The following is a 24168-nucleotide window of genomic DNA, read 5'->3' on the forward strand; positions in this document are numbered from 1 at the left end:
GGCACTCTGGAACACCCTGCCGTTGCACATCAGACAGGCCCCCTCACTGTCCATCTTCAAAACCAGTATTAAAACACATTTATATTCCTTGGCTTTTGACACTGCTTGAGACTTTGCTCCTGTTTTTAGTGCTTTTAATGTTTTTAATTTTTATTGTTTTTACTCTTTCGTTTAATGTTTGTATTGTTATGTAATAATTTCTTGTCCATGGTCAGTCATGTTCGGCACTTTGTTGCCACTGTGGTTGTTTTAAAGTGCTCTATAAATAAAGCTATTATTATTATTATTATAATTCTTATTATTCTTATTATTATTATTATTATTTTTTTTTTTTTTTTAAATGACAAAGTAAAATATTGGGTAAATTATCTGGGTCTGTTTACACTTTTTGCTTTTGTAGGAAGCTACTTTGTATCCGTTGTTATAGTAACAATGGTCTTGTATGAAAGGAGACTTACAAGCCGAAACACGTCTGCCATCTGTGGGTCACACGAAGAACAGCAGGAAATGGACAAAGAACAAGGAGTGGAGCAGAAATAGGCCCACAGCCTGCTTTCCATTTAATATGGTTAAGGTTGTCAATGCCAACAGTTCGTTATTCAAGTAGAAACATGGCTGCTTCTCCAATATGCAAGTGACTCTTTTTCCATAGTTGGGTAGCGGCGCCTGCCAGTGCACGCAGATATCGAACCCGGCGTTCGGAAGCCGCGGTCACGTGACTCGGGAGGTACTGTTGTTTTCGCGCGGTTTTTCACGGGCGCGCGTTAGTTCAGCGCTGACCACCGTTGTGGGCAGACGTGTCTGATAAGCCTGTATTGCTGGATATCGAACTTTTGAATAAAGATCTCCAGTAGTTGTTTCTCAGACCACTAAAGTTGACCTATTTCACCCACTGGCTTTTTAGTTGGTGGCTGCCGATTAAGAGTGTGTTTGACTTTATTAACGTATAGAAATAATGTACCGCAGATGCTAGTTTACTAAAAAAAGGCACAAAGTGCTGGAGTACCTCAACAGGTCAGGCAGCATCTCTGGAGAACATGGATAAGTGATGTTTCGGGTCGGAACCCTTCTTCAGACTCAGAAGGATCCCGGTCCAAAACGCCAATTGTCCCCTCGTTACTCCAGCATTTTGTGTTTTGCTCAACAAAATCCGCAATGTGTTTTGCTCAAGAAAACTCTTATGATGGATACTGTTCCTGGAATTTAGATATTGCTATCGAGATAACAGAGAGCTAAAAAGGCTGCTAAGCAAATGGCACAGTGCAAGTTTTGTGCTTGTTTACTTCTAGAGACCATTTGCAGGACCTTGTAGAATGCGACCCTGCTCTCTCCCAGTTCATTATCTATCAGCCCTATGCCCCTTTAGACTTCCCTTCACAATGTATCACAGCATGGTTTGGGAACCGCTCCATCCAAGAACGCAATAAATATCAAAGTTGTGGATGTAGCCCAGACCATTATGCAAACTGATTGACTCCACCTACGTTTCACGCTGCTTCCGCAAGGCCACCAGCATAATCATGGATCAGTCTCACCCCCGGTCACTCCCTCTCCCATTAGGCTAGTGTTCTACGAGAATTTTGCCCGAACAATCTGTGACCCATAGCGCTATGTTTAAAGCCCATAGCCTGTGGCAGTTAACCATCAGGCACTTAAACACTAAACGCTAACCTCAACTGTGAACTTCTGTGGACTGCACCACAAACTATTTATTTGCACTAGTAATGTGGTTATTAATTTATTGATTATATAATATCTGCGTGCATTGTGTTAAGGGCCTGTCCCACTTGGGCGTCATTTACGCAACATCCTAAAATTTGTTTGGCGCGTCGTGACGCTCGCTGAGGCGTGGTGGCGTATGAGGTGGCGCGCGGTAATGCGCGGTGCTTCCCTTTCGCTCCAGGATTTTGGAATGTTCAAAATCCTTGCGCGCCACCTGTGTGACATATCCCCTGCGCACGCTGACTTACTGATGGTGTACGTATAGCACGTGGTGACGCATGGTTACGCACGGTGATGCACGAACATTGCCTATGCTAATTTATTACGCATCACCGTGCGTCAACGTCCGTAACCATGCGTCGCTGCGCACCGCCCGTACGCAATCGTTGCACCATTTGCGTGTCATTTGAGCGCCGCACCACGAGATCACCCGGGTATAAAGCGTGCCGAGCTTTGAAAATTTTTCACTGGGAAAATCCTTGCCACCGAGACTGGCGCTACGTGCCGCGAGATTGTCGTACTGCTAGACGATTTTTGCGCGACTGGCGCACGTCACCCACTGCCGGCCTGTCGCGTAAATGACACGCAAATGACGCCCAAGTGGGACAGGCCCTGTACAGCAAAGATCCTATAGCTGTACAGGCCTGTTGTGCTGCTGCAAGTAAGAATCTCACTGTTCTGTTGTCAGTAGACCATTAGACATAGGAGCACAATTAGGCCATTCGGCCCGTTGAGTGTGCATATGCTGTTGTACATACGACAATTAAATCCGCAGAAGGGTCACGGCCTGAAACATTGCCTTTACATCCTCTCCGGAGAAACCGACTGACCTGCTGAGTTACTCCAGCACTTTGTGGGGTTTTTTTCTGCTAATCAAACACTCTTGACACTCTGGAATTTGGATCTGCATCTCACACAGCGATTCGTGGGAGGGGTTTATTGACATTATTAAAACTCACATGGGGGGTCTAAACTGCTGAACTACAGAGAAGGAAAGCACTTCTTTGTCGGCTGTAGGGAAGATTACAATTGGACGAACGTGTTAGCATTGGGACATTGATTTGAAGCTGTTCGCTATTGATCTGAGGGTGAAAGCAAATGCTTGCCGAGACACTGCAGGATTTCCTCCCCTTGGAGTGAGTGATGAATGGAATACTCCAGTTGCTGGAGGAACTCAGTGCCAGCTGAAGGTTTGGGGGAGAAGCCAGGAGCCTCAGAGAAATGCAGCCATTTAGTACTGAGCTTCATGTTTTCAGCAACCCGGGTGGAGTGTAGAAACACACAGGCACCCCGCAGAATCCCCACCCCCTCCCACAGAGTGTGAAGCCAGCCAGCTCCGTCCGTGCAGGCCGGAGGTCACAGGTCACTGAGCTGAGAGGTGAGGACAGATAACGTCCCTGTTGCCAAGACAACAGTTTCAGACTGCAGAGGTTTGGAGTGAAGGCAGCAACAATTTCTCGAACCCTTGCTTTCCCTCTCTCTCCGTCCCTCCCCCACCCTACTACTCCGACTAGTTTCTCTGTCCTTCTGATTAATTTTACTGATTGTCTGCCTCTTTGTCGCCTGCCCCTCAGCTAACAATGAACCGTTCGACATTTCATTAGCATCGTCTGCTTTGATCTGTCATTTTCGCACCTTGCCCTTCCATATCTCTAGACTCCCTCTCCTCTGACTCTCTTAGCCTGAAGATGAGCCTCGACCCGAAACATCACCCATTCCTTCTCTCCAGAGATGCTGCCTGTCCCGTGAGTGACTCCAGCATTTTGTGTCTATCTTCGGTGTAAACCAGCATCTGCAGTTCCTTTTTACACAATTGATCTTGGTCATCTGGATTTGTTTGTAAGTGTGTGCGAGAGAAGAAAAAATCAAATTATCCAGCTTAAAAACAAAGTGTACTTATGTTCATACTTTTCCAGGCCTATAACATCAGGCTTCATTGATATTGTTTGACTGTAGATTTAACAGTTAATTGCTATCTCTTCCTTTGTGACACTATGGCTAACCTCACGGTTCCATACTTTTGGGAACATAGAACTGTACGGCACAGGCCCTTTGGCCCACAATGTCGGTGCTGAACATGATGCCAAACTAATTTCAAACGCCTACCATAGCCCTCTGTTCTATGCATATCCATGTGCCTATTAGCTAAAAATCTCTTCAACACACCACCATCATGCCTGCCTCCACCACCACCACCACCACTGGCAGTGTGTTCCAGTAACCCACCACTATCTGTGTAAAATGTTTTCCCCGCACATCTCCTTTAAACTTTGCCCCTCTCACCTTAAAGATATGCCCTCTCGTCATTGACATTTCTACCGTAGGAAAAAAGTTCTGACTGTCCGCCCCATTTCTGCTTCTCATAATTTTATATACTTGGCACAGCGGTAGAGTTGCTGCCTTACATGCTGCAGAGACGGGGTTCAATCCTGACCACATGTGCTGTCGGTACGGAGTTTGTATGTTCTCCCTGTGACCGCGTGGGATTTCCCCGGGTGCTCCTGTTTCCTTCCACACTCCAAAAACGTAGAGGATTGCAGGTTAATTGTCTTCAGTATAGATTGTAAATTGTCCCTATTGTGTAGGATAATGATAGTATACGGGGATCGCTGGTCAGCGCGGACTCGGTGGGCTGAAGCGCCTGTTTCTGCACTGTACCTTTAAACTAAACTAAACTAAACTAAACTAAATTAAACTTACAAGAAACCCCTTTGCTTTTTTATTTTAGGCAGCCCACTGCTCATCTATTACAAGCAAAATAATAATGAGTGCAGGGCAGATTGGAGACCAGAATCCTGAAGATGATTCCTGTGAAGCTCTACACAGCCCCAGGAGCAGCCTTGTGAGGTACTCTGATGAATCATTCGCAACTTACACTGGTGAAAACAAGAAGAGTCATCAATCCTACAGTCAGTCTTTTGAATCCTATCAGTCTTTCGATGAGGACTTGGAGCCAGGAACAGGATCAGAAATCTCTGCAATCAAATATGACCTGGAATTTATGTCGCCTGAGATTGTCAAAGCAGGTGAGAAGGAATGCTTTTGTTTTTACAAAGATGCTTCTTTTATAGAACAGCACAGAAACAGTCCCATCGGCCCACAATGTCCATGCCAAATATGATGTCAAGATAAACTAATCCCCTCTGCCTGCATGTGATACATAACCTTCATTCCATGCATATCCATGTGCCTCATATGCCTCATATGCCACTATCATATCCTCAGCAATGGGTTCAAAGCAAAGATTGTTAACTTTTGTTATGTTTCTTGTCCGATTGTGTTCCTCTTTCTTAGTATTGTTTGATAATCCTTTCCACTCGGCCATTTAATTTCATGTTTTATGTATCTTGTGTTTCTATGACTGTTGGCAGATCAATTTCCCTCCTGGAATAAATAAACTTCAATCGTATCGTATTGACATCTGAAAAAAAAAGTATGGATATCGGGTGAAGCTAGTTATATGCCCAACTAGAACAATACCTTTCTTGGCCGGTCTGCTCTAAATTATTGCCCGAGTTTGCATTTTTCTAGATAGAAAATCAGCTCTCAGCTACATGTTTAATCTTTCAGTCTCAATAATAGACTAGCCTGGCTGTTCAGGTTTATTATTGTCACGTGTTCCAAGGTGCAGTGAAAAGCTTTACTTTGCTTTGTCAAATAATACTGTGTATAAATGCAATCAAGCCAGACTCAAGTGCAGTAGGTAGAACATTGAGAAAGATACAGAGTGCAGCTACAGGTCTCAGCATTAGAAACATAGAAACATAGAAACATAGAAAATAGGTGCAGGAGGAGGCCATTTGGCCCTTCGAGCCAGCACCGCCATTCCTTGTGATCATCCCCAATCAATAACCCGTGCCTGCCTCCTCCCCATATCCCTTGATTCCACTAGCCCCTAGAGCTCTATCTAACTCTCTCTTAAATCCATCCAGTGACTTGGCCTCCACTGCCCAATGTGGCAGGGAATTCCACAAATTCACAACTCCCTGGGTGAAAAAGTTTTTTTCTCACTTCAGTCTTAAATGGCCTCCCCTTTATTCTAAGACTGTGGCCCCTGGTTCTGGACTCGCTCAACATCGGGGAAAATATTTCCTGCATCTAGCTTGCCCAGTCCTTTTATAATTTTATACGTTTCTGTAAGACCCCACCCACTCACCCTTCTAAACTCCAGTGAATACAAGCCTAGTCTATTCAATCTTTCCCCATATGACAGTCCTGCCATCCCAGGGATTAATCCCGTTTACCTACGCTGCACTGCCTCAATCACAAGGATGTCCTTCCTCAAATTAGGAGACCAAAACTGTACACAATACACCAGATGTGGTCTCACCAGAGCCCTATACAACTGCAGAAGAACCTCTTTACTACTATACCGAAATCCTCTTGTTATGAAGGCCAACATTCCATTAGCTTTCTTCACTGCCTGCTCTACCTGCACGCCAACTTTCAGTGACAGGTGTACAAGGACACCCAGGTCTCGCTGCGCCTCCCCCTTACCTAACCTAACCCCATTGAGATAATAACCTGCCCCCTTGTTTTTGCCACCAAAATGGATAACCTCACATTTATCTATATTATACTGCATCTGCCAAGCATCTGCCCACTCACTTAACCCTTCGAGGTCACCCTGCAACCTCCTAACATCCTCTTCACAATTCACACTGTCGCCCAGCTTTGTGTCATCCGCAAACTTGCTTGTGTTGCTCCTAATTCCCTCTTCCAAATCATTAATATATATGGTAAACAGTTGCGGCCCCAACATCGAGCCTTGCAGCACTCCACTCGCCACTGCCTGCCATTCTGAAAAGGCACATTCACTCCTACTCTTTGCTTCCTGTCTGCCGACCAATTTTCTATCCATGTTAACACCCTACCCCCAATACCATGTGCTCTAATTTTAGTCACTAGTCTCCCGTGATGGACCTTATCAAAGGCTAGATACACTATATCCACTGGCTCCCCTTCATCCATTTTACTTATCCTCAAAAAATTCCAGAAGATTAGTCAAGCTTGATTTTCCTTTCATAAATCCATGCTGACTTGGATTGTGGAGTATCAATCCTAGAGGTAATGTCCAATGTCCACAATGGGGTTGAGGGTTAGTCTGTCCATTGTAGATTGAAGCACTGCAAACTTTCCTGTTTCCAATCACTCTGTCAGATTTGGAAGATAATTAGATTTTTAGGACACCTGATGCCATTAAATTCGGGGCAACTCAGATTTGCACAATAGGACTTCAAAGTGCGTTAAGCCTGTATCAAAAATAAGTCTATATTTGTTATTGCGATCAATATGGCAGGTGGTGTATTTCCCACTGTTAATCGGTGATCAGTGCATGGTTTTATTTCCAGCTAGAACAGTGTACTTTCTATTATTAACACAGTTTGCACTGAGGTGCACCAGTTTTCCTTAAAAAATGTATGCAGAGGGAATTTATTCTCCTGAACTTCCTTTATCAAAGTCAAATTGCACAATGCACAAGGTGATAAGCAGAATATTTACACACTAATAAGTTTCACGTGTCTTCACTCCGAGTTCAGCCTTCCAGATCTGTAGCTAAACCAATTACTCACTGTCACCATCAGAGTGTTTCTACATCATCTTCAAATTTCAATCATTGCAATGGCTACACGCCCTCACCTTGAACCCCTCCCTTTCCCAACAGTTGGCAACATCATTAAGTTGAGCCTCCGTCAGAATACCCTGGTAAATATGTATGACATTGTGGAGCAATTAAGTTCTGGTAAATTTCATGTTCATAGGAGCAGTAGGATATTTTGCCCATTGAATTTACTCCGCCATTCAATCATGGCTGATCTATCTATCTTTCCTCTCAATCCCATTCTCCTGCCTTCTCTCTATAACCCTTGACACCCTTCCTAATCAAGAATCTGTCAATCTCCATCTAAGAAATGCCCAATGACAGGGCCTCCACAACTGGCTGTGGCAATGAATTCCACAGACTCACCACCCTCTGACTAAATTGTATTGTATTGTATTGTATTGTATTCAAATTTATTGTCATTGTCTCAATTAGAGACAACGAAATGAATTTCCCTTTACAGTCAGTATCATAAAAATAAATAAATAATAAATATTAAAACATATTAAAAAAATAAAATAGAAATTAAAAAAAAAGCACAAACACAGAAAGTCCACGACGCAACACAACACAGTGGCACCAAGGTGAGGAAGGCACCATTGTCCAGCCAGCCTCCCCTCCGATCTTCCCAGATGTTCATCCGTGGTCGGGGACTTCCGAGCACCCGCAGTCGCCGCACCGGGCGGCCCGATGTTCAGGCCCTCACGCCGGGCTGGTGGAACGCCGACGCCGATCCCCGACGGTGAGCATCCTCCTCCTCAGCGGCCCGGACCTCCTGATCAGCCGCCTCCCGCTGCCGGAGTCTGCAGCTCCCGAGTCCGCAGGCTGAGCCGGGCAGAGTCGCAGGACCCCGCGTTGTTAGTCAGCACCGCCCGCGTTGGGAGCTCCGCAAACCGCAGCTCCATGATGTCGGTGCAGCAGGTCCAGCACTCTGGGCTCCAGACGGCAACCCCCGGTAAGGCATCGCCAGCCCCGCGATGTATCAGCGCTGTCCCGCCGCTGCTGGAGCTCCGGTCGATCCCAGCAGGAAAGGCCACGCCAATCCAGGTAGGTAGGCCGCTGGGGGGGGGGGGGGGCGAGGACGCGACTCGAATAATAGTCGCGTCCTCACCAGGAAGCGGCTGAAGGACGGTATCCCCCGCACCGTGCCCTCTTCCCCCACATAAAGACATTAAAAAAATCATAAAAAACACATACTTCGGAGTCACGTGAGTGACTACGTGAAAATTTCAAAGCTCTGTGATTTCAAACCGTGTAACAGCTATTATTACACCACTGCCGAAGTCTTTGAGGGAGGAAGTGTGTTATCGTAATCAACCAATGAATCTGTTTATAGAAAAACACAATGGTATTTTTACAATAACAATGAAGAAATTTAAATGCTCCCCTGGGCTAATTTAAATATTTGCAGATTGGAATCTTTCCTGCAAATAAAAAACAGGTTTTGTCAACAGTTTATAATAAATTCTTTCTCTGAACGTTTTACCCCCACCATTCTGCTGTAGCCAGGATGTGGTTTATAGGCACGTCCATTCTTTTGCCGTTGACGTGGAAGCTTGTCCTGTGGAATGAAAACTTTGTACATGTTAGTTTTATCCCAGGAGCTTTAGTACCTGCTTGAGCCATCCCAAAAAAGGCTCGTTACCCGACCACAAGGTTATTTGTGACCAACCCACAAGGCTTTTCATCTCCCTCGAATATTTAGGTTGTGTCTATGTAAGGTAATAGGGTCATGGCACATTACCGTGTTTTCTGGCGGGTAAGCCCGGATTTTATGACTGGATAAGGTGTTCCTGGTCTGGTTTGACCATTCCCTGGACAATGATAGAGATCTGGTCTGAAGCTATGAGCATGGTGTCCAGTTGCAATAGGAGTAGTGACTGGACCCTCTGTGCTGCTCCGAGTGCCCTCAACATATGTGTTTAGAGCATAGATGGTTCAGGTTGAGGGATCTGGCTGGTGGGTATCCCCTGAGGTATGGTAGTACCACTGTGACATCCCATATATGGGTGTACCTGGTCTAGGGGTTTAGAGTTGTAATACCCTTCAAAGATTTACCACCAGCCAGTGTGACCCCATGGCCTGTTGTCCTGTAGCTGTTTTGAAAAAACAGGCAGGGCAATTCTAGCTGTGTTGATGGTACTGTAGCCGAATCCTTCATCATGATGAAGGTTCACCAGGAATTCCAGTTCGTAGTAACTGTATCGGTTGAGTAGGTTATCCCTGTATCCTTGCAGTACTTCTCTTGATGCTGGACAAGTGCTGTAGTCCAGTGGATGTTCAGAAGGATGCTGACATGGTGTCGACGGTTCGGTATAACAATCCCAGTCCCAGATGTGGCTTGTGCAGAATCTGCAACCCAGGAGCTTGAATTTCCCATGGCACAGATGACTTGTGCCCGGCTCCGAGTGTTAATAATTCTGGGTTACTGGGAAATACCATCGAAGTTTCAACAACCATGTCATGGCGTATTGGGAACCATGGCTGCGTAAGTCCGTCAGGTACTATCAAATACCTGAAGCAGAGTCCTTTTGTACTGTGCGTAGTCCTCGATTGATGAGGCAGAAGGGAAGAAATACATAGAAATAATTTCACCAATCCAGCGCGAACGCATTTGCTGCCCCTGGGTCTGGTTCCCACGCGACATACATAGGACATCCCCAAACACCTGGTGATTTAGCGTTGATGCAGATAATCGATATCAGATTCAGATTGAATTTTAATTGTCATTGTCAGTGTACAGTACAGAGACAACGAAATGCATTAATATCTGGCGTGTCATATAGCTTGATAGTTTTATTAAAACTTTTTTATAAAAAACATCTAATCGATGTTGTCATTAAATTTATGTGACCTGGTGTCTGTCACTGTATTTTGCTTGTTGCTGAGTTTCTCCAGCCTTTTTGTGTAACCACTGTATTTTGCTTACCTGGCAGGTAAGTTGCTGATAGTCAAATACATCTTTGGACACACCATTGCCAAATTGTTTTGACCAACTTGTCGCATGATACCGACTTTATGCCGCCCATATGGTTAATGTAGGCCACCACCGTAGTGTAGTCTATTTATAACCGTACATGCAAGTGCTTTAAATCCATAAAATTCACCCAAACATTTTTAGATAATTAATGCCCAGTATAAGTGGTAACCCCACCACTGTCTTTCTGATATTACTTCAGTGGGTAACTTCATGAGACGCTCAATGACAACCTATATGTCGTTTTTGATACTAAGGTCCGAATCATGTAGACAGAAATGCTACCATTTTCCCAATTACTCTGTTACTTGTCGAGTAGTTGGTAGTTTGTTGACCATTAATTTGTTGCTTGTTTGTGCCAATTCAACTATGTTGTCTCTTGGCAACATTATAGTCACGTGGACTGAATTAATATGAAACCCAAGATAGTCCAGGAAAGAGCTCTATATTCTGGTAGGAACCAGACCCACCTACCTCCATGGTTATTGGCGGTTTTGTCTTTTCTGTTTTCTGAGTGCTTTGTTCTGACGACGTGCTGGCGACGTTGGGGGGAGGCGCATTTTCCAGGGGGTCCGCGGCGGGCCCTGATCTAAAAGATCTTTGGGGATAATGCGGCCCCAAGCGTTCACCAGTCCCATATTCTAGACGTCGACTGGTGGATGCCGTGGGGTGCTGCTGCTTGGGTATCGGAGGTCGTGGTTTGCTCGTCCCGGGGCCTGCCCTCATGATGCCGAAGGTTTTTGATGCCTCTTCCATCTCCTTCAGCTTTTTGTTCAGATCTCTCCCAAATAGCAGTGAGTCTGCCTCCGCAGCTGGGGCTTTACTCAAGCCTGCAAATTTTGAGATTGAGGGCAGGTCTTATATTTCCCTCCGGAGATTGTTTAGTTCGAATTGTGTGGTACACCTTAATACCAGCACTTCCTGCTGGTATGTATTCATCTTCGTTGTCTCCACAGAACGAGCATAGGCTGTGATAGCTGACGTCAGGAGCCTTCGGATCCGCTGTAGCTTGAGTTTTTATGCCCGCATAAGGGCCCCCACATTTTCCCAGATTTTGCTGTTGAGGCTTTTTTCCCTTAAGGGCCTCACAGTTCTCTGGTGCTGTATATTCTTGCAGCACCTCGGCGAGCACCTTCTTCAGTAGAGGTTTGTTGGATAGGTGATTAATACTGGCTGCCATTTTTTGGCTCCAGCGGTGCTCCAGCCCGTGGGGTTGCTACGAAGCGGTCCACCACACCCAACAGCTGTTCCTGATCCTGCACCCCATGCATACTCCCGATTTCGTCCGCCTGCCCCATTTCCAGACCAGCCCTGCCCTGGTCACCAATGCTAGCCTCCTGCTCCAGCCCGTGGTATGAGGTAGCAAAGGGCAGTGCCTGACACGACACTATGGAGGAGGTACCTGTCCTGTCTCGCCGGGAGCGCTGCTGTTCCCGGTGGACCATCTCCTCCAGGAGCTGCTAAATGCAGCTCAGGCGGCTGTCTCTCTTCTGCTTTGGTGGAGACATGTCCCCCTCCGACGAATCGGAGACGACCGGCCGTTTGGCTTCCTGGCCGCTTTCCCAGTCCGCCGTGCAGGCTCTGGCGAGACTGGGCTTGGCTCGGTCTCAGGGATAGCGAAACCGCTCTGAGAGCGACGCTGCCGCCGGTTGCTGCCCCGCTGGTAGAGTTGGAGCGGGGCAGTTTTTCTTTGAGAGTTTTCTGCGTTGTGTTCCTGAAACCTGCAAAAAACACAACTGCAACTCACCTCTCCAATGCCCAAGAGCCGCTCCTGCAGCTCAGGCGGCTGTCTCTCCCCCTCCTGGGTGGAGAGACGTCCCCGTCCGATGTCGGCACCACCGGCCGGTTTTGCATACATCCAGCCCGCTGCTCAGGCGCTAGCGGGCTGGGCTCGGTCGCGGTGTCGGGTTAGCGGACCGCCCGCTAAGCGGTCCTACCGCCTGTTGCTGCCCCGCAATGAGACGTTCCTCCGTCGAGCGGGCAGGTGCAGCGTTTTCCCCAGCCCGCTGCTGAAGTGCTGACGGGCTTGGTGCAGTGTCGGGAGCGGGGCGCTGGTTAGCGGTCCTGCCGCGGTGCGCTCTCTCTCTCTCCCTGGGCTCCTGCACTCGGGCTGCTGTTAGAGTGCAGCGCACTCCACGCCAACACTGCGTAGTGGGTCCCCCTTCATCGGCTCCGAATGGTCGGAAGCCTCCGCCCGCCCGCCTGCCTGCCTTCACCTGGCCAGCTACTCGAGGGGCGAGCGAGGACTGAGGGGAACCTCCAACGCAGTGCAAGCGCCGTCTTCCCGTTGTCGCCCCTGTGGAGTGGTACCGGCACCGGCACAGCTCCCAGTCCATGGTCCGCCGTGTGTGCGGTCCTGGTGGCGTCTTTCCCCCCCCTCCCGCGAACGGAACACTCCTTCCCCGGAGTCCAAGGGGGCCGCTTGCATGCCCTACGGGGAACAAGCAGACGCGAGGGGCTGTTAAAATAAAGGTAAGTACTTACCTAAAGCTTAGTTTTTCTGGTTGTTGCGGGAGCCCTGTCTCCCGCCTGCCGCTGTTGCCTGCTGAAACGTAATGCCGCACATGCGTCCTGAGGCGGGTTCTTCACGTAGTCACTCACGTGACTCCGAAGTAAAATTACTGCCTTTTCCACATTTTTTTGCCTGTCGTGTAAGTTCATGTAGCATTCAGTGTTACGCAAGTATCAACTGAACTTTACAAACTAATAATTTGCTCTTGTTGTTGTCGATGCTGAACATGATGCCAAGATAAACTAATCTCAAATGCCTACCATATCCCTCTGTACCATGGATATCCATCAAAACATAAACGCCACCATCTTATCTGCATCCATCATCAACCCTGGAAGTGCGTTCCAGGAATCCATCACCCTCTGTGTAAAAAAATGTGCCCCGCACATCGTCTTTAAGCTTTACCTCTCTCACTTTAAATGTATACCTTTAGTCAAGGACATTTCTACCCGAGGAAAAAGGTTCTGACTGTCCACGTAATTGGATGAGTGCTAGTTTTTAACTGTGATCGTAACAATGCTCTTGGAAATAATTATCTGCAGATTGTAGGTATTCATACCACATTTTGACAATTTAGGTAATAGAAATTTGTTTTATGGGATTTGCAAATTATTACTAACAAATCTAAGATGGAATAAAAATTTATTTTTATGAATTTGATGTGAAAATAAAGTAATCTCATCAGGCAAGAGGTACAGAGGTGTGAAAACGCACACCTCCAGATTCAAAAACAGTTTCTTCCCAGCTGTGATCAGGCAACTGACTCATCCTATCAACTACGAGGGAGAGGTCCTGAGCCACCATCCACCTCATTGGTGACGCACAGACTGTCTAAATTGGACTGTACTGGATCTTATCTTGCACTAAACATTATTCCCTTTATTATGTATCTATCTATACACTGAGAATGGCCTGATTAAATCGTCTTTCTGCTGACTTCAGCACGCAACAAAAGCTTTTCACTGTACCTTGGTACATGTGACAATAAACTAAACTGCATCAGTGGAAAGAAATTGGGACTTATATTCCGCCCTACCAATGAGAACAATATTTGGATTGGGTCAGTGGTATCAGTCACAAGAGAGAAGGTGGAATGAGAGAGAGAGAGAAAGAGAGAGAGAGCAGAAAAGAACACCGACGTAAGCGGAGGAACATAAATATAGACGTTACAAATGTATTGGGAAATTATGACAGATAACACACTTAAGATATAAGATAGAATGAGCAAGAAGCAGTCACATGCAGGAACAGAGAGAGAGATAGAGAACCATAGTTCTACAGATATCAACCTTGTTTGTAGATGAAGTGGTGCAGTTTGGATGTTGCTTGGTTTCAGTTATCAGAGGATGGGGCTGAGAGGGGTTTGGCTGTATCTGCTCTGATGCTCATAGTGAGGAGTAAAGGGGGAAGAAGACATCTCCTACATCTTCTTAGATCCCCCTCGGTCGTGGCTGACCATGGGTGTCTCCAGGGTGCTATTCCCTATATGGAGGACGCCTGTGCGTGACTTTGTTTAACTTGGGGAGTCTGGTGCACAGACAGCCACCCCACGGTCCTTGACAGATCTGGGTCAGGATCCAGTGGCATGGAGTCCAAGACGACCGGAGACCACTTTTCTGCTGCAGCCTTCATCCGCCTTCCCAGCTGTTGTGATGCTCCACTAAGGTCAGCCATCGTCCTCCGCCTGTTCCACCGTTGAGGTCTTGGTTGGATTCCTCTTTGTCAGAGACCTCCCCCTCGACCGTACCACCATGGGTGGCCCTATCAAGAGCATCGCGCATCGCTCTCAGGATCTCAGGTCCACACAACCTTCTCCACCACGACAAGGTGACAATCCACAGAGAAGTAAGGGTCATAGAATGATGAGAGACCTCACACAATTAAGGAAGCCCTGCAGAAAATTAGATAGAATTAATACAAATTATAACATTGAAACTAGTAATTTGATATAACTTAGCAGGACAGGCAGCATCTCTGGAGAGAAGGAATAGATGAGGTTTCGGGTTGAGACCCTTCTTCAGATGTCTGAAGGGTTTCGACCTGAAATGTCACCAATTCCTTCTCACCGGAGATACTGCCTGTCCCACTGAGTTCCTCCAGCTTCTTGTTTCCACCTTTGGTTGAAACCAGCATCGGCAATTCCTTCCTACACAATTTGACATAACTTGTATTTTCTAGTGGTTCTGCCAACTTCCATTCAAATTCATCTCACCCATTTTGCATATCTCCCTGGTGTGACCACTCACTTTTTCTTATAGAATCAGGGTAGGATCTGTCGATATGATAGAGGAACTCAGCGGATGAGACAGCAAATGTGGAGGGAAATTGCCAGTCAATGAAGAAGGGTCCTGACCCGAAACGTCATCTATCCTTTATCTTCAGAGATGAACGAATGAATGACACTTTATTGTCACATGTCACGTCACGGGGATATTCTTTGTTTTGCATACCCAAGGTATGCAAAGAGTCACCACATAAAGGGCACCAAACAAAATTACAAAATATTCCATTTTGCACAAACCCATTAACACATTACATTGTGGTCCTCCTTAGTCCTCAGCGCCTCCCCCACATGCCGGGTCCCCCTTTGTTCTCTCATTCTTGACCACGACTACTGTCCCGATCTGCTGTTGGTGAGATAGTAGCTGACCCACTGAGTCACGCCAGCACTTGGTGACAATGTTTTAGTTTTGGTCTTTTTTTTTGTTCCAGCCTCCAACATCTGCAGTTTCTTGCACTTCTTAGGGATTGTTGATGGTTGGAGGCGGTATGTTTACAACCACATTGTTGGGAGGCAGTCGGACTTTAGAATCTGAGGAAGGAAAGAAGTACTTTTATTTTAAGATGGTGAAAGAGATTTTTTCTCCATTTCCTGTAAAACCCGCTGCTTGTTTGGTACCATCTTTCATGCTTCTGGAGCCAGAATATAAAGGCAAGTCTCCAAGCATCTCTTTCTTTTTAATCTATTACCAATTTATTGCCTTATTTTCCTTGTCACTTGTCTTTTACCAGAAGGTAGCAGGATTTGACATGCACGTTGATACGAAAGGATCCTATTTACCACTAGTCCAATGAATGTGTACAAATTGGGTTGACAAGAACGTAGGTTGAAAAGGAACTTGTGTGCGTCTCACTTAGCTGCACGCTGCTCTTCCGCTTTAGTCAGATAAGGTGACGATTATTCAATGTTTTACACAAAGACTTACACAAGACTGTACGGAGTTTGTACGTTCTCCCCGTGACCTGCGTGGGTTTTCTCCGAGATCTTCGGTTTCCTCCCACACTTCCAAAGACGTACAGGTAGGTAGGTTAATTGGTTTGGTAAATGTAAAAATTATTTCTCGTGTGTATAGGATAGTGTTGCCATGCGGTGATCGCTGGTCGGAGCGGACCCGGTGGACCTGGAGGAGCCTGTTAACCATATAACCATATATGCTTGTTTCCCCGCTGTATCTCTAAACTAAACTAAAACAAAAACTTCCTTGACACTGAACTCTTCTCTCAATTGTCGAAATTGTTTTGACATGCTTGGCCTTCAAAAGGCCTTATTTCCATCACATCAGCCCAGCAGGAAGAATCTGAGATGCAGATTATTCTCTCATATCTAAACCTGTCTGACCCATTTCGCAGCTTCTCCTTCCACTCCTTCACTGCCTGTCCCAGTGAGATACCCCGGCATTTTGTGTCTAACCTTGATTTTAACCAGCGACTGCAGCTCTTTCCTACTCACAATGCAAGACATCACCCGTGTCCCGTTTTGTGACTGTTCTGTAGGGAAATGTGTCGAACATCGTCACGGCGTGATCAGTGAGATGAATGGCCAGCGAAGCTTTTTGTGATGGAGTTGATTGAGTAAGGATTTGTTAACCAATGTCGGAGAAAGCTTCTTGTGTCTCATTTAGAATGACACTGAGTTGACAGTAGAAGATATCACTGTCTTCCAAGTACTGAAGATGCAGAAGGAACGAGCAGCAGATTACATCAACATTTAGTGCTGTCCAATAGTGGTGATAACTATCTTGCATGCTTCCATGAAAACCCTTTGACCAAATATTTTTTTTAATTCCCATTTACTTATCATAGAATCATAGAGTGATACAGTATAGGAAACAGGCCCTTCAGCCCAATTTACCCACACTGACCATCATGCCCTATCTACACTAGACCCACCTGCCCTGTTTGGCCCATTTCCCTCTAACCGATCCCATTCATGTACCTGTGCAAATGTTTCTTAAATGTTGCAATAGTACCTGCTTCAAATACCTCCTCTGGCAGCTCGTTCCATACACTCAAGAGGTCCCATCTACACTAGTCCCACCTGCCCGTGTTTGGCCCAGGCCTCTCTGCACCTTTCCTATCCATGTATCTGTCCAAATGCATTTTTAAATATTGTTATAGGACCCAGTGGCAGACTGGGTCTAAAAATATTGGTTGTCAGGAGACAAAGGGGGCCCACCCACAACTACAATTCTATCATTTAACAGAGGCCCACTTGCCATCACTTGCTATCACTTCATCAGGGGCCCACTTGCCATCGGGCAAGCTGACACCCTGGCCAGTCCGCCACTCAACTGGCCAGTACCTGCCTCAACTGCCTCCTCTGGCAGCTCATCCCCTTCACCGCTGAGTTCCTTGCATCCTTGAATTCCTCATCCACCGGGTGGCGCTGTACGATGGCAGCCTCGCCAACAGTCTATCGCGTCCTTGTTATCTTTTGTTGTTTTTGGTCTGTTGTTAAATGTATGTTTTAGTGTATCTTTAGTTTTGTATTGTGTGGGGAGGGGGGGGTGGGGGAAACTTTTTTAAATCTCTTTCCTCGATGGAGACGCGACTTTTCCTGTATCGTATCTCTGTCCGCTCTGCGGCCTAACATCGTGGAGCTTGCGGTCCCTTTGTCAGGGATCGACTTTGGGAGCATCAACCGCGCGAGCCTGCGGACTTAACATCGTGGAGCTCGCAGCCGCTTGGTTAGGGATCAACTTTGGGAGCTCCAACCGCAGGAACTTCGACCGTCCCGATCGCGGGAGCTTCAAACGCCCCAATGCGGGGGCTTTGATTGCCGGCTGCGGGAGCTTCAATCGCCCCAACTGCGGATGGTTCGACTACCCCGACTGTGGGAGAAAAGAAGGGAAGATGATAATACATTTTTGCCTTCCATCACAGCGCGGTGGATGTATATGTTCATTGTTATGTAGTTGTATGTCTTGTTGCTTTTTTGGTATGACCGTAAGGCAAATCAAATTCCTTGTATGTTTTTACATACTTGGCTAATAAATTAATTACAAATACAATTACAATCACAATCCTCGCTTCAGGCATATGGGACTTTGTATCCCAAGTACAGGGACTATCAGAAATCATTTGAAAGCTGGAAACATACAAATTGTTTATGACTCTGGTAATGCCAACTCTGGAAAGAATTAACACATTATTTTGAATTCAGGGTATCAGATAAACTGCTTCCAAAAGTACATTTTTTCTCATTTTTGTTTGCTTTTACTCTCCAAAGATATCAATTCCAATTGAATGCATGATCACACAATGTCAAGAAGCTTCAGATATCGCATTGGAAAGACAGCCCAACCATAGTTTGCAATAAAACCGCGTCTGCAAATGTCTCTCGTCAATATTGGTATTGGTTTATTATTGAGATGTGAACTGAGGTGCAGTGAAAAACTTTTGTTTGCATGCTTTCCAATTAAATCGGTTTATACTATACAAGGATACAATCACGCCATACGCAAATACCACAGGTAGAACAAAGGGAACATTTGCAGAGTGCAGAATATTGATCTTTAGCAATGAAGTTACTCGCCCAATGTCCACAATGAGGAAGATTGAAAGATTAGGACTATGCCTTAGTTTATGGGCGGACTGTTCAGATGTTGGATAACAGTGGAAGTAGCTGTTCCTGAGTCTGGTTCATATTCACAAATGAACATTGGATCATTTCTACATTTGCCTATGCAGGTGTTGAGGGGAATCGTACTGCTCCCTACAGTTGCATGGTTGAAATCAAAGATCCTATAGCTATAGGATCTTTGGTTGAAATCATCTCACTCAATGTGGATGGGGAACTGAGCAATAAAGTTGTATCTGGCGAGTCTAGCATGAGTAAAAAACTGGCCCCACCTGAGTCACTGTCAACACCGAACTGGGAGCTAACAGGTTTGCTTTAACAGTGATTTGGGTGAAACTGGGTTGTGACTCACTGGAAATTGAAGGTAAGAACTCCGGCCCTGTGCCACAGCCAGGACAATGGGCCTTTATATCAAAGATCAGACTCCATATTGTTAACAACGTTGGACTTGAATCCCACAAAAGTTGCGCTGGAAACATGACGATTCTTGTGCACGACATCAGTATAATCTACCATTCTGACACTCCTGTACTTAAATAGCACTCTGCATTTACAAACTGGGACTCGAAGATGGCGCTACTACTGCTATACGCTTGTACTGTATCTGAGATGCTTAATCTAAGATGATCGTAAGTGCTTATGTATAGTGATGTTTGTACTGTACTGTATACAGAAATTAATTTCACAGTAGCTCGGTACATCTGTAAAGTGCCTTTGAATCATTGAACCATGATTGCGCCTATGCATAGTAAGATTTTTTTTAACTGAACTATATGCAAAAAAAGGGATTTGGCTGTGTGCCTAGGTGCATGCGACATTAAAATACCATTGAATCCATAAAGCTGAGCAAAGAGAGGCACGAACAAAGGGATGAAACAGCAAATGATAAACACGGCCTTCTACTTCATTTTCATTAATTCCAAACATATCCCAGGGTACTGAGTGTCTGCTTTCAAGAAGCAGCTTCTCATTAGCTGGGATAGCCATTGACGCAGAGATGAATGAGCTACGAATGTTAATTCGCCATCCCATTCCCCCAGGCTTATTAATCCTTGTAAATTGGTTCCTTATGTTATCAACACTCGCAAACTAACTGCCAGTCAAAAAATGTAGGGAAGAGAAACAAAATGATCACCTTCATTCATTTTTCCAATTTCCTCTCCCGTACACCCGCCTGGACTCCTCTTGGGGCTCTTTGATGTGTCTGTAAATGTCTATTCCATGGTGAAGTGACTATTCCCTCTGCGAGCGTTTAGGTAGTGGGATCAATAATACAGATTCTGAGCTGAAATCTTTGTAGTGCTTTTACTATTGGGACCCCTTTTATTAAGTACAAAAACTTGGGGCTTTCTGAGGCTGATGTGTTTTCTTTTAACTCAGTGATGTGGCCGTGAAGAGTACAGGGGGCTGTAATTTTAGTTTAGAGATGCAGCGCAGAATCAGACCATCGATCCCCGCACATTAACGCACATTAACACTACACCCAATAGGGACAATTTTTACATTTTTACCAAGCCAATTAACCTACAAACCTGCACGAGTGTGGGAAGAAACTGAAATTCTCGTAGAAAACCCACGCAGGTGACAATAGACAATAGGTGCAGGAGTAGGCCATTCGGCCCTTCGAGCCAGCACCGCCATACAATGTGATCATGGCTGATCATCCCCAATCAGTACCCCATTTCTGCCTTCTCCCCATATCCCCTGACTCCGCTATTTTTAGAGCCCTATCTAGCTCTCTCTTGAAAGCATCCAGAGAACCCGCCTCCACTGCCCTCTGAGGCAGAGAATTCCACATACTCACCACTCTCTGTGAGAAAAAGTCTCCGTTCTAAATGGCTTACTCCTTATTCTTAACCTGTGGCCCCTGGTTCTGGACTCCCCCAACATCGGGAACATGTTTCCTGCCTCTAGCGTGTCCAAACCCTTAACAATCTTATATGCTTTAGGTCACGGGGAGAATGTACAAACTCCGTATAGCGCTCAGGATCGAACCCGTGGATGTGTAGGATAGTGTTAATGTGTGGAGGTCGCTGGATGGTGTAGTCTCAATGGGCCGAAGGGCCAATGTTTCTATGCTGTATCACTAAATTAAACTAACTAATTCACATTACCTCTTGTGCCTTGGGATGTCAGGAAGTGGTCACTTGCTACACGATAGGCAGCCTCTGACCGGATCGTGATGACATAGTGCATATGTGACTGATTCAATCAAGCTACTGGTGATCCCCAAGGTAGTGAATGCAGGGGACATGGACATGGCAATGGTAATGTCATTGAACATCAAGAGTAGGTGTTGTTGAAGATAACCATTGACTGGTACTTTTGTGGCAACAATGGTGCTTGCCTGAATGTTGGCTAGATTGCACAGAGAGCTATAACTACTACTGGACATGGCTATCTTTGACTCCATCAACTGGGAGGGACCTTCAAACTTGTTCCCTGCAAATCCTTGTCTCTATTGTTTGCTGGTTTCATTATGGCATGCCAGCCACACTCCGAACAAATGGGTGTACCCATTTTTCATCCAGGTAGTGGTTCAAGTCTGGAATGCACTGCCTGAGGAGGTGGTGGCGGCATTTCATCCTATTAATACATTTACAGTGTATTTCGATGACCACTTGAATTGCCATGGCATAATAGGCTATGGAGCAAGCGCTGGTAAATGGGATTAGTATAGGTAGATCAGTTAGTGTAGACATTGTTTAGTTTAGTTTCATTGTCATGAAAAACATGGACAGATATAAGGTCACCAGTGATAGGAGTAGAATTCGGCCATTCGGCCCATCAATTATACTCCGCCTTTCAATCAAGGCTGATCTATCTCTCCTTCTTAACCCCATTCTCCTGCCTTCTCCCCAAAACCTCTGACACCTGTACTAATCAAAAATCTACCATGGATCAGAAGGATTTAGAATGAAAATAATTTAATTGTTGTCACTTGATAGAGGTACAGTGGAAAACTTTTTGTTGCAGACTGTCCAGTCAGCAAAAAGACTATACATGCTAACAATCGTGCTGTCCACAGCGTATAGATACAGGATAAAGGGTATGACTTTATTGGGGGGTTTGTTTCTGTGAAGCACCAGAAATCTAATAAGACCTCACGATAAAGAATAACCTTTGTTTGTCAATTTTATATTGCAAATCTTTAAAAATAATAATTTAAAATGTATTCATATCCTTAGAAACAAAAGAAGAATTTTCACATTGTGAGGACTCTGAAGGCATTCTAGCAAGAGAAAAGCTTATAGAAAAATTCCTTGAGATACTGAACTGTAACAGATTTGTTTCTACTCCATATCATCAAAAGGGAAAATACACAGTATCCCGCAGAGGTAAGTCATCCGGCAAAAAATATTCAAACATATAATTTAAAATTGCTTTGGTAATATGATGTTAGTCAACATATTATTTGGCAAAAAAACAACCTGTTTCGTTTAGTTTAGAGATACAGCACGGAGACAGGCCCTTCAGCCCACCGGATCCACATCGACTGGCAATGCCAGCACATTAACACAACCCTGCACACACTAGGGACAATTTAACATTTATACCAAGCCAATTGACCTTCAAACCTGTACATCTTTGAAGTGTGGGAGAGAACCGAAGACCTCGGAGAAAACCCACGCAGGTCACGGGGAAAACGTACAAACTCTGTACAGACAAGCGCCCCTAGTCAGGTTCGGACACTGGGCTCTGGTGCTGTAGTGCAGCAGCCCCACTGCTATGCCACCACGTCGCCTCTTATCACTCAGTTTTCTCAGCTTTCACTTGGAGAGAAGGGATTGTGCTTGAAAAAAAAATGTATATCAATGGGAGGGGGGAAGAACAATGGACAATGGAGGACCCAGCGTGGGGGGAACCGCCGTGAGGGAGGTGAAGAATGAAGGAGGAACTGGCGTGGGATGGGGGGGGAGTGGATTTGTATCCTTGTCAGCGCCCTTTATGGGCAACTATTTGCATACCCTGGGGTTGCAAGTAAGGAATTTCACTACGACTTGTCACATGTTACAATAAAGCAATCAAGGATTGATATTGGTCCATATGTAACATTATTTGTTTCTATGCAGCATGACCAATTTTATTTTGTTGACTAAAAGACATTTGTGGAAGGCTCATTCCAGAGACTTGAAGATAGAAATATAGGCTGATACTCCTGTTCATTTGAGAAGGAGTGCTGCACATTTGGAGTTAACTTGTTAAATTGAGCCTCTCTGCACTCTCTTAAGAATATTGAATCTGAATATTGAAAGTGCTGAGTGTTACGTCGTGCCCTGGAAAACGTCGGGTCAGATAAGGAGAGACGGGGAGTGAAATAATGAGTCAGGATGAGAACACAGTCGAAGAGCAGGAGAGCAGCAGGAATCACAGAGAAGGAGCAGTGAGAGAGGGTCTCACAGAGCTCCTTTCATCCCTCTATATTCCTTATCTGACATCCCTCTGTCTCCTTTTCATTCTCTCACCATTATCCACCTATCTGCCAATCAAATCCCCCTCACCTGTATCCACCTATCACTCCACCCAAACCACACTCCAGGTACCTTCCCCTGCTACTGCAGAAGATGCAACACCTGTCCCTATACCTCTTCCCTTCACTCTGTCCAGGGACCCCGACAGTCCTTTCAGGTTAGGCAGAGGTTCACTTGCACCTCCTCCAACCTCACCTCCTCCAACGCCATCACAGCTGGCATCTTCACTTGCCAGCTGTGTCCTGTTCCCACATCTTTTCAAGCTTTCTCCCCCCCGACTACAATCAGTCTGACAAAGGGTCCTGATCCAAAGCATTGCCTGTCTATTCAGAGATGCTGCCTGGCCCAATGATATACTCTAGCACTTTGTGTTTTAACCCAGTTGCTATCATGTTGCTGTTTGTAGGACATTATTTGCATCAGCTGGTTACTGTGCTTCCAATGTTAGCACACCAACTATTGTTCAAACTTAGCTGTATAACATTGGCTGTATAACAGTTTGGGGCATCCTTCAAGTGACATGAAATGCACAGAGCCACTCTAATGAGCCTGAAGTATCCCGGACTCCAATGAAGTAGCAGGGCCTCCAGTGATGCACTGAACAAGCCCAGTCTGAAACCTGGAAATAGGTTGAAAGGTCCCGACCTAAAACACTGCCTGTCCATTCCCACACAGATGCTGCCAGATCCATTGAGGTTCTCCGGCACTTTGTGCCTTGCCCATTCAAAAACCACCTTGACAAATTTGATAAATTTAGCATCTGATGAGTGTTTGACAGCATTGGGTCTCTACTTGCTGGAGTTTAGATGGTTGAGGGGGGACTTCATTGAAACTTACAGAATAATGAAAGGCATAGATAGAATGGATGTGGAAAGGATGTTTCCACTGGTGGGCAAGTCTAGGACCAGAGGTCACAGCTTCAGAATTAAAGGGCACTCTATTAGAAAGGAGATGAGGAGGAACTTATTTAGTCAGAGTGTAGTTAATCTGTGGATCTCATTGCCACAGAGGGCTGTGGAGGCC

At 45.6% G+C, this 24168-nt stretch overlaps 1 protein-coding gene across 4 annotated transcripts in view; it reads left to right on the forward strand.

Annotated features, from left to right (window-relative positions):
* The first annotated feature begins 585 nt into the window (after positions 1 to 585).
* The window catches only part of LOC129702057 (uncharacterized protein C8orf48-like), a 43945-nt gene continuing 20362 nt past the window's right edge, over positions 586 to 24168 (forward strand). The window contains exons 1-3 of one of the 4 annotated variants that reach the window (XM_055643591.1): positions 586 to 727; positions 4451 to 4748; positions 21862 to 22011. In XM_055643591.1, the coding sequence (XP_055499566.1) occupies positions 4487 to 4748; positions 21862 to 22011 (412 nt within the window). In that variant the 5' untranslated portion in view covers positions 586 to 727; positions 4451 to 4486. Of the gene's footprint in view, positions 728 to 2887; positions 3101 to 3128; positions 3562 to 4450; positions 4749 to 21861; positions 22012 to 24168 lie in introns of those variants that run through there. The other 3 variants (XM_055643589.1, XM_055643588.1, XM_055643590.1) reach the window with 3 other exon arrangements.

This window comes from Leucoraja erinacea, chromosome 12 (assembly GCF_028641065.1).
Source record: "Leucoraja erinacea ecotype New England chromosome 12, Leri_hhj_1, whole genome shotgun sequence".
In the NCBI taxonomy this organism is placed as follows: Eukaryota; Metazoa; Chordata; class Chondrichthyes; order Rajiformes; family Rajidae; genus Leucoraja; species Leucoraja erinaceus.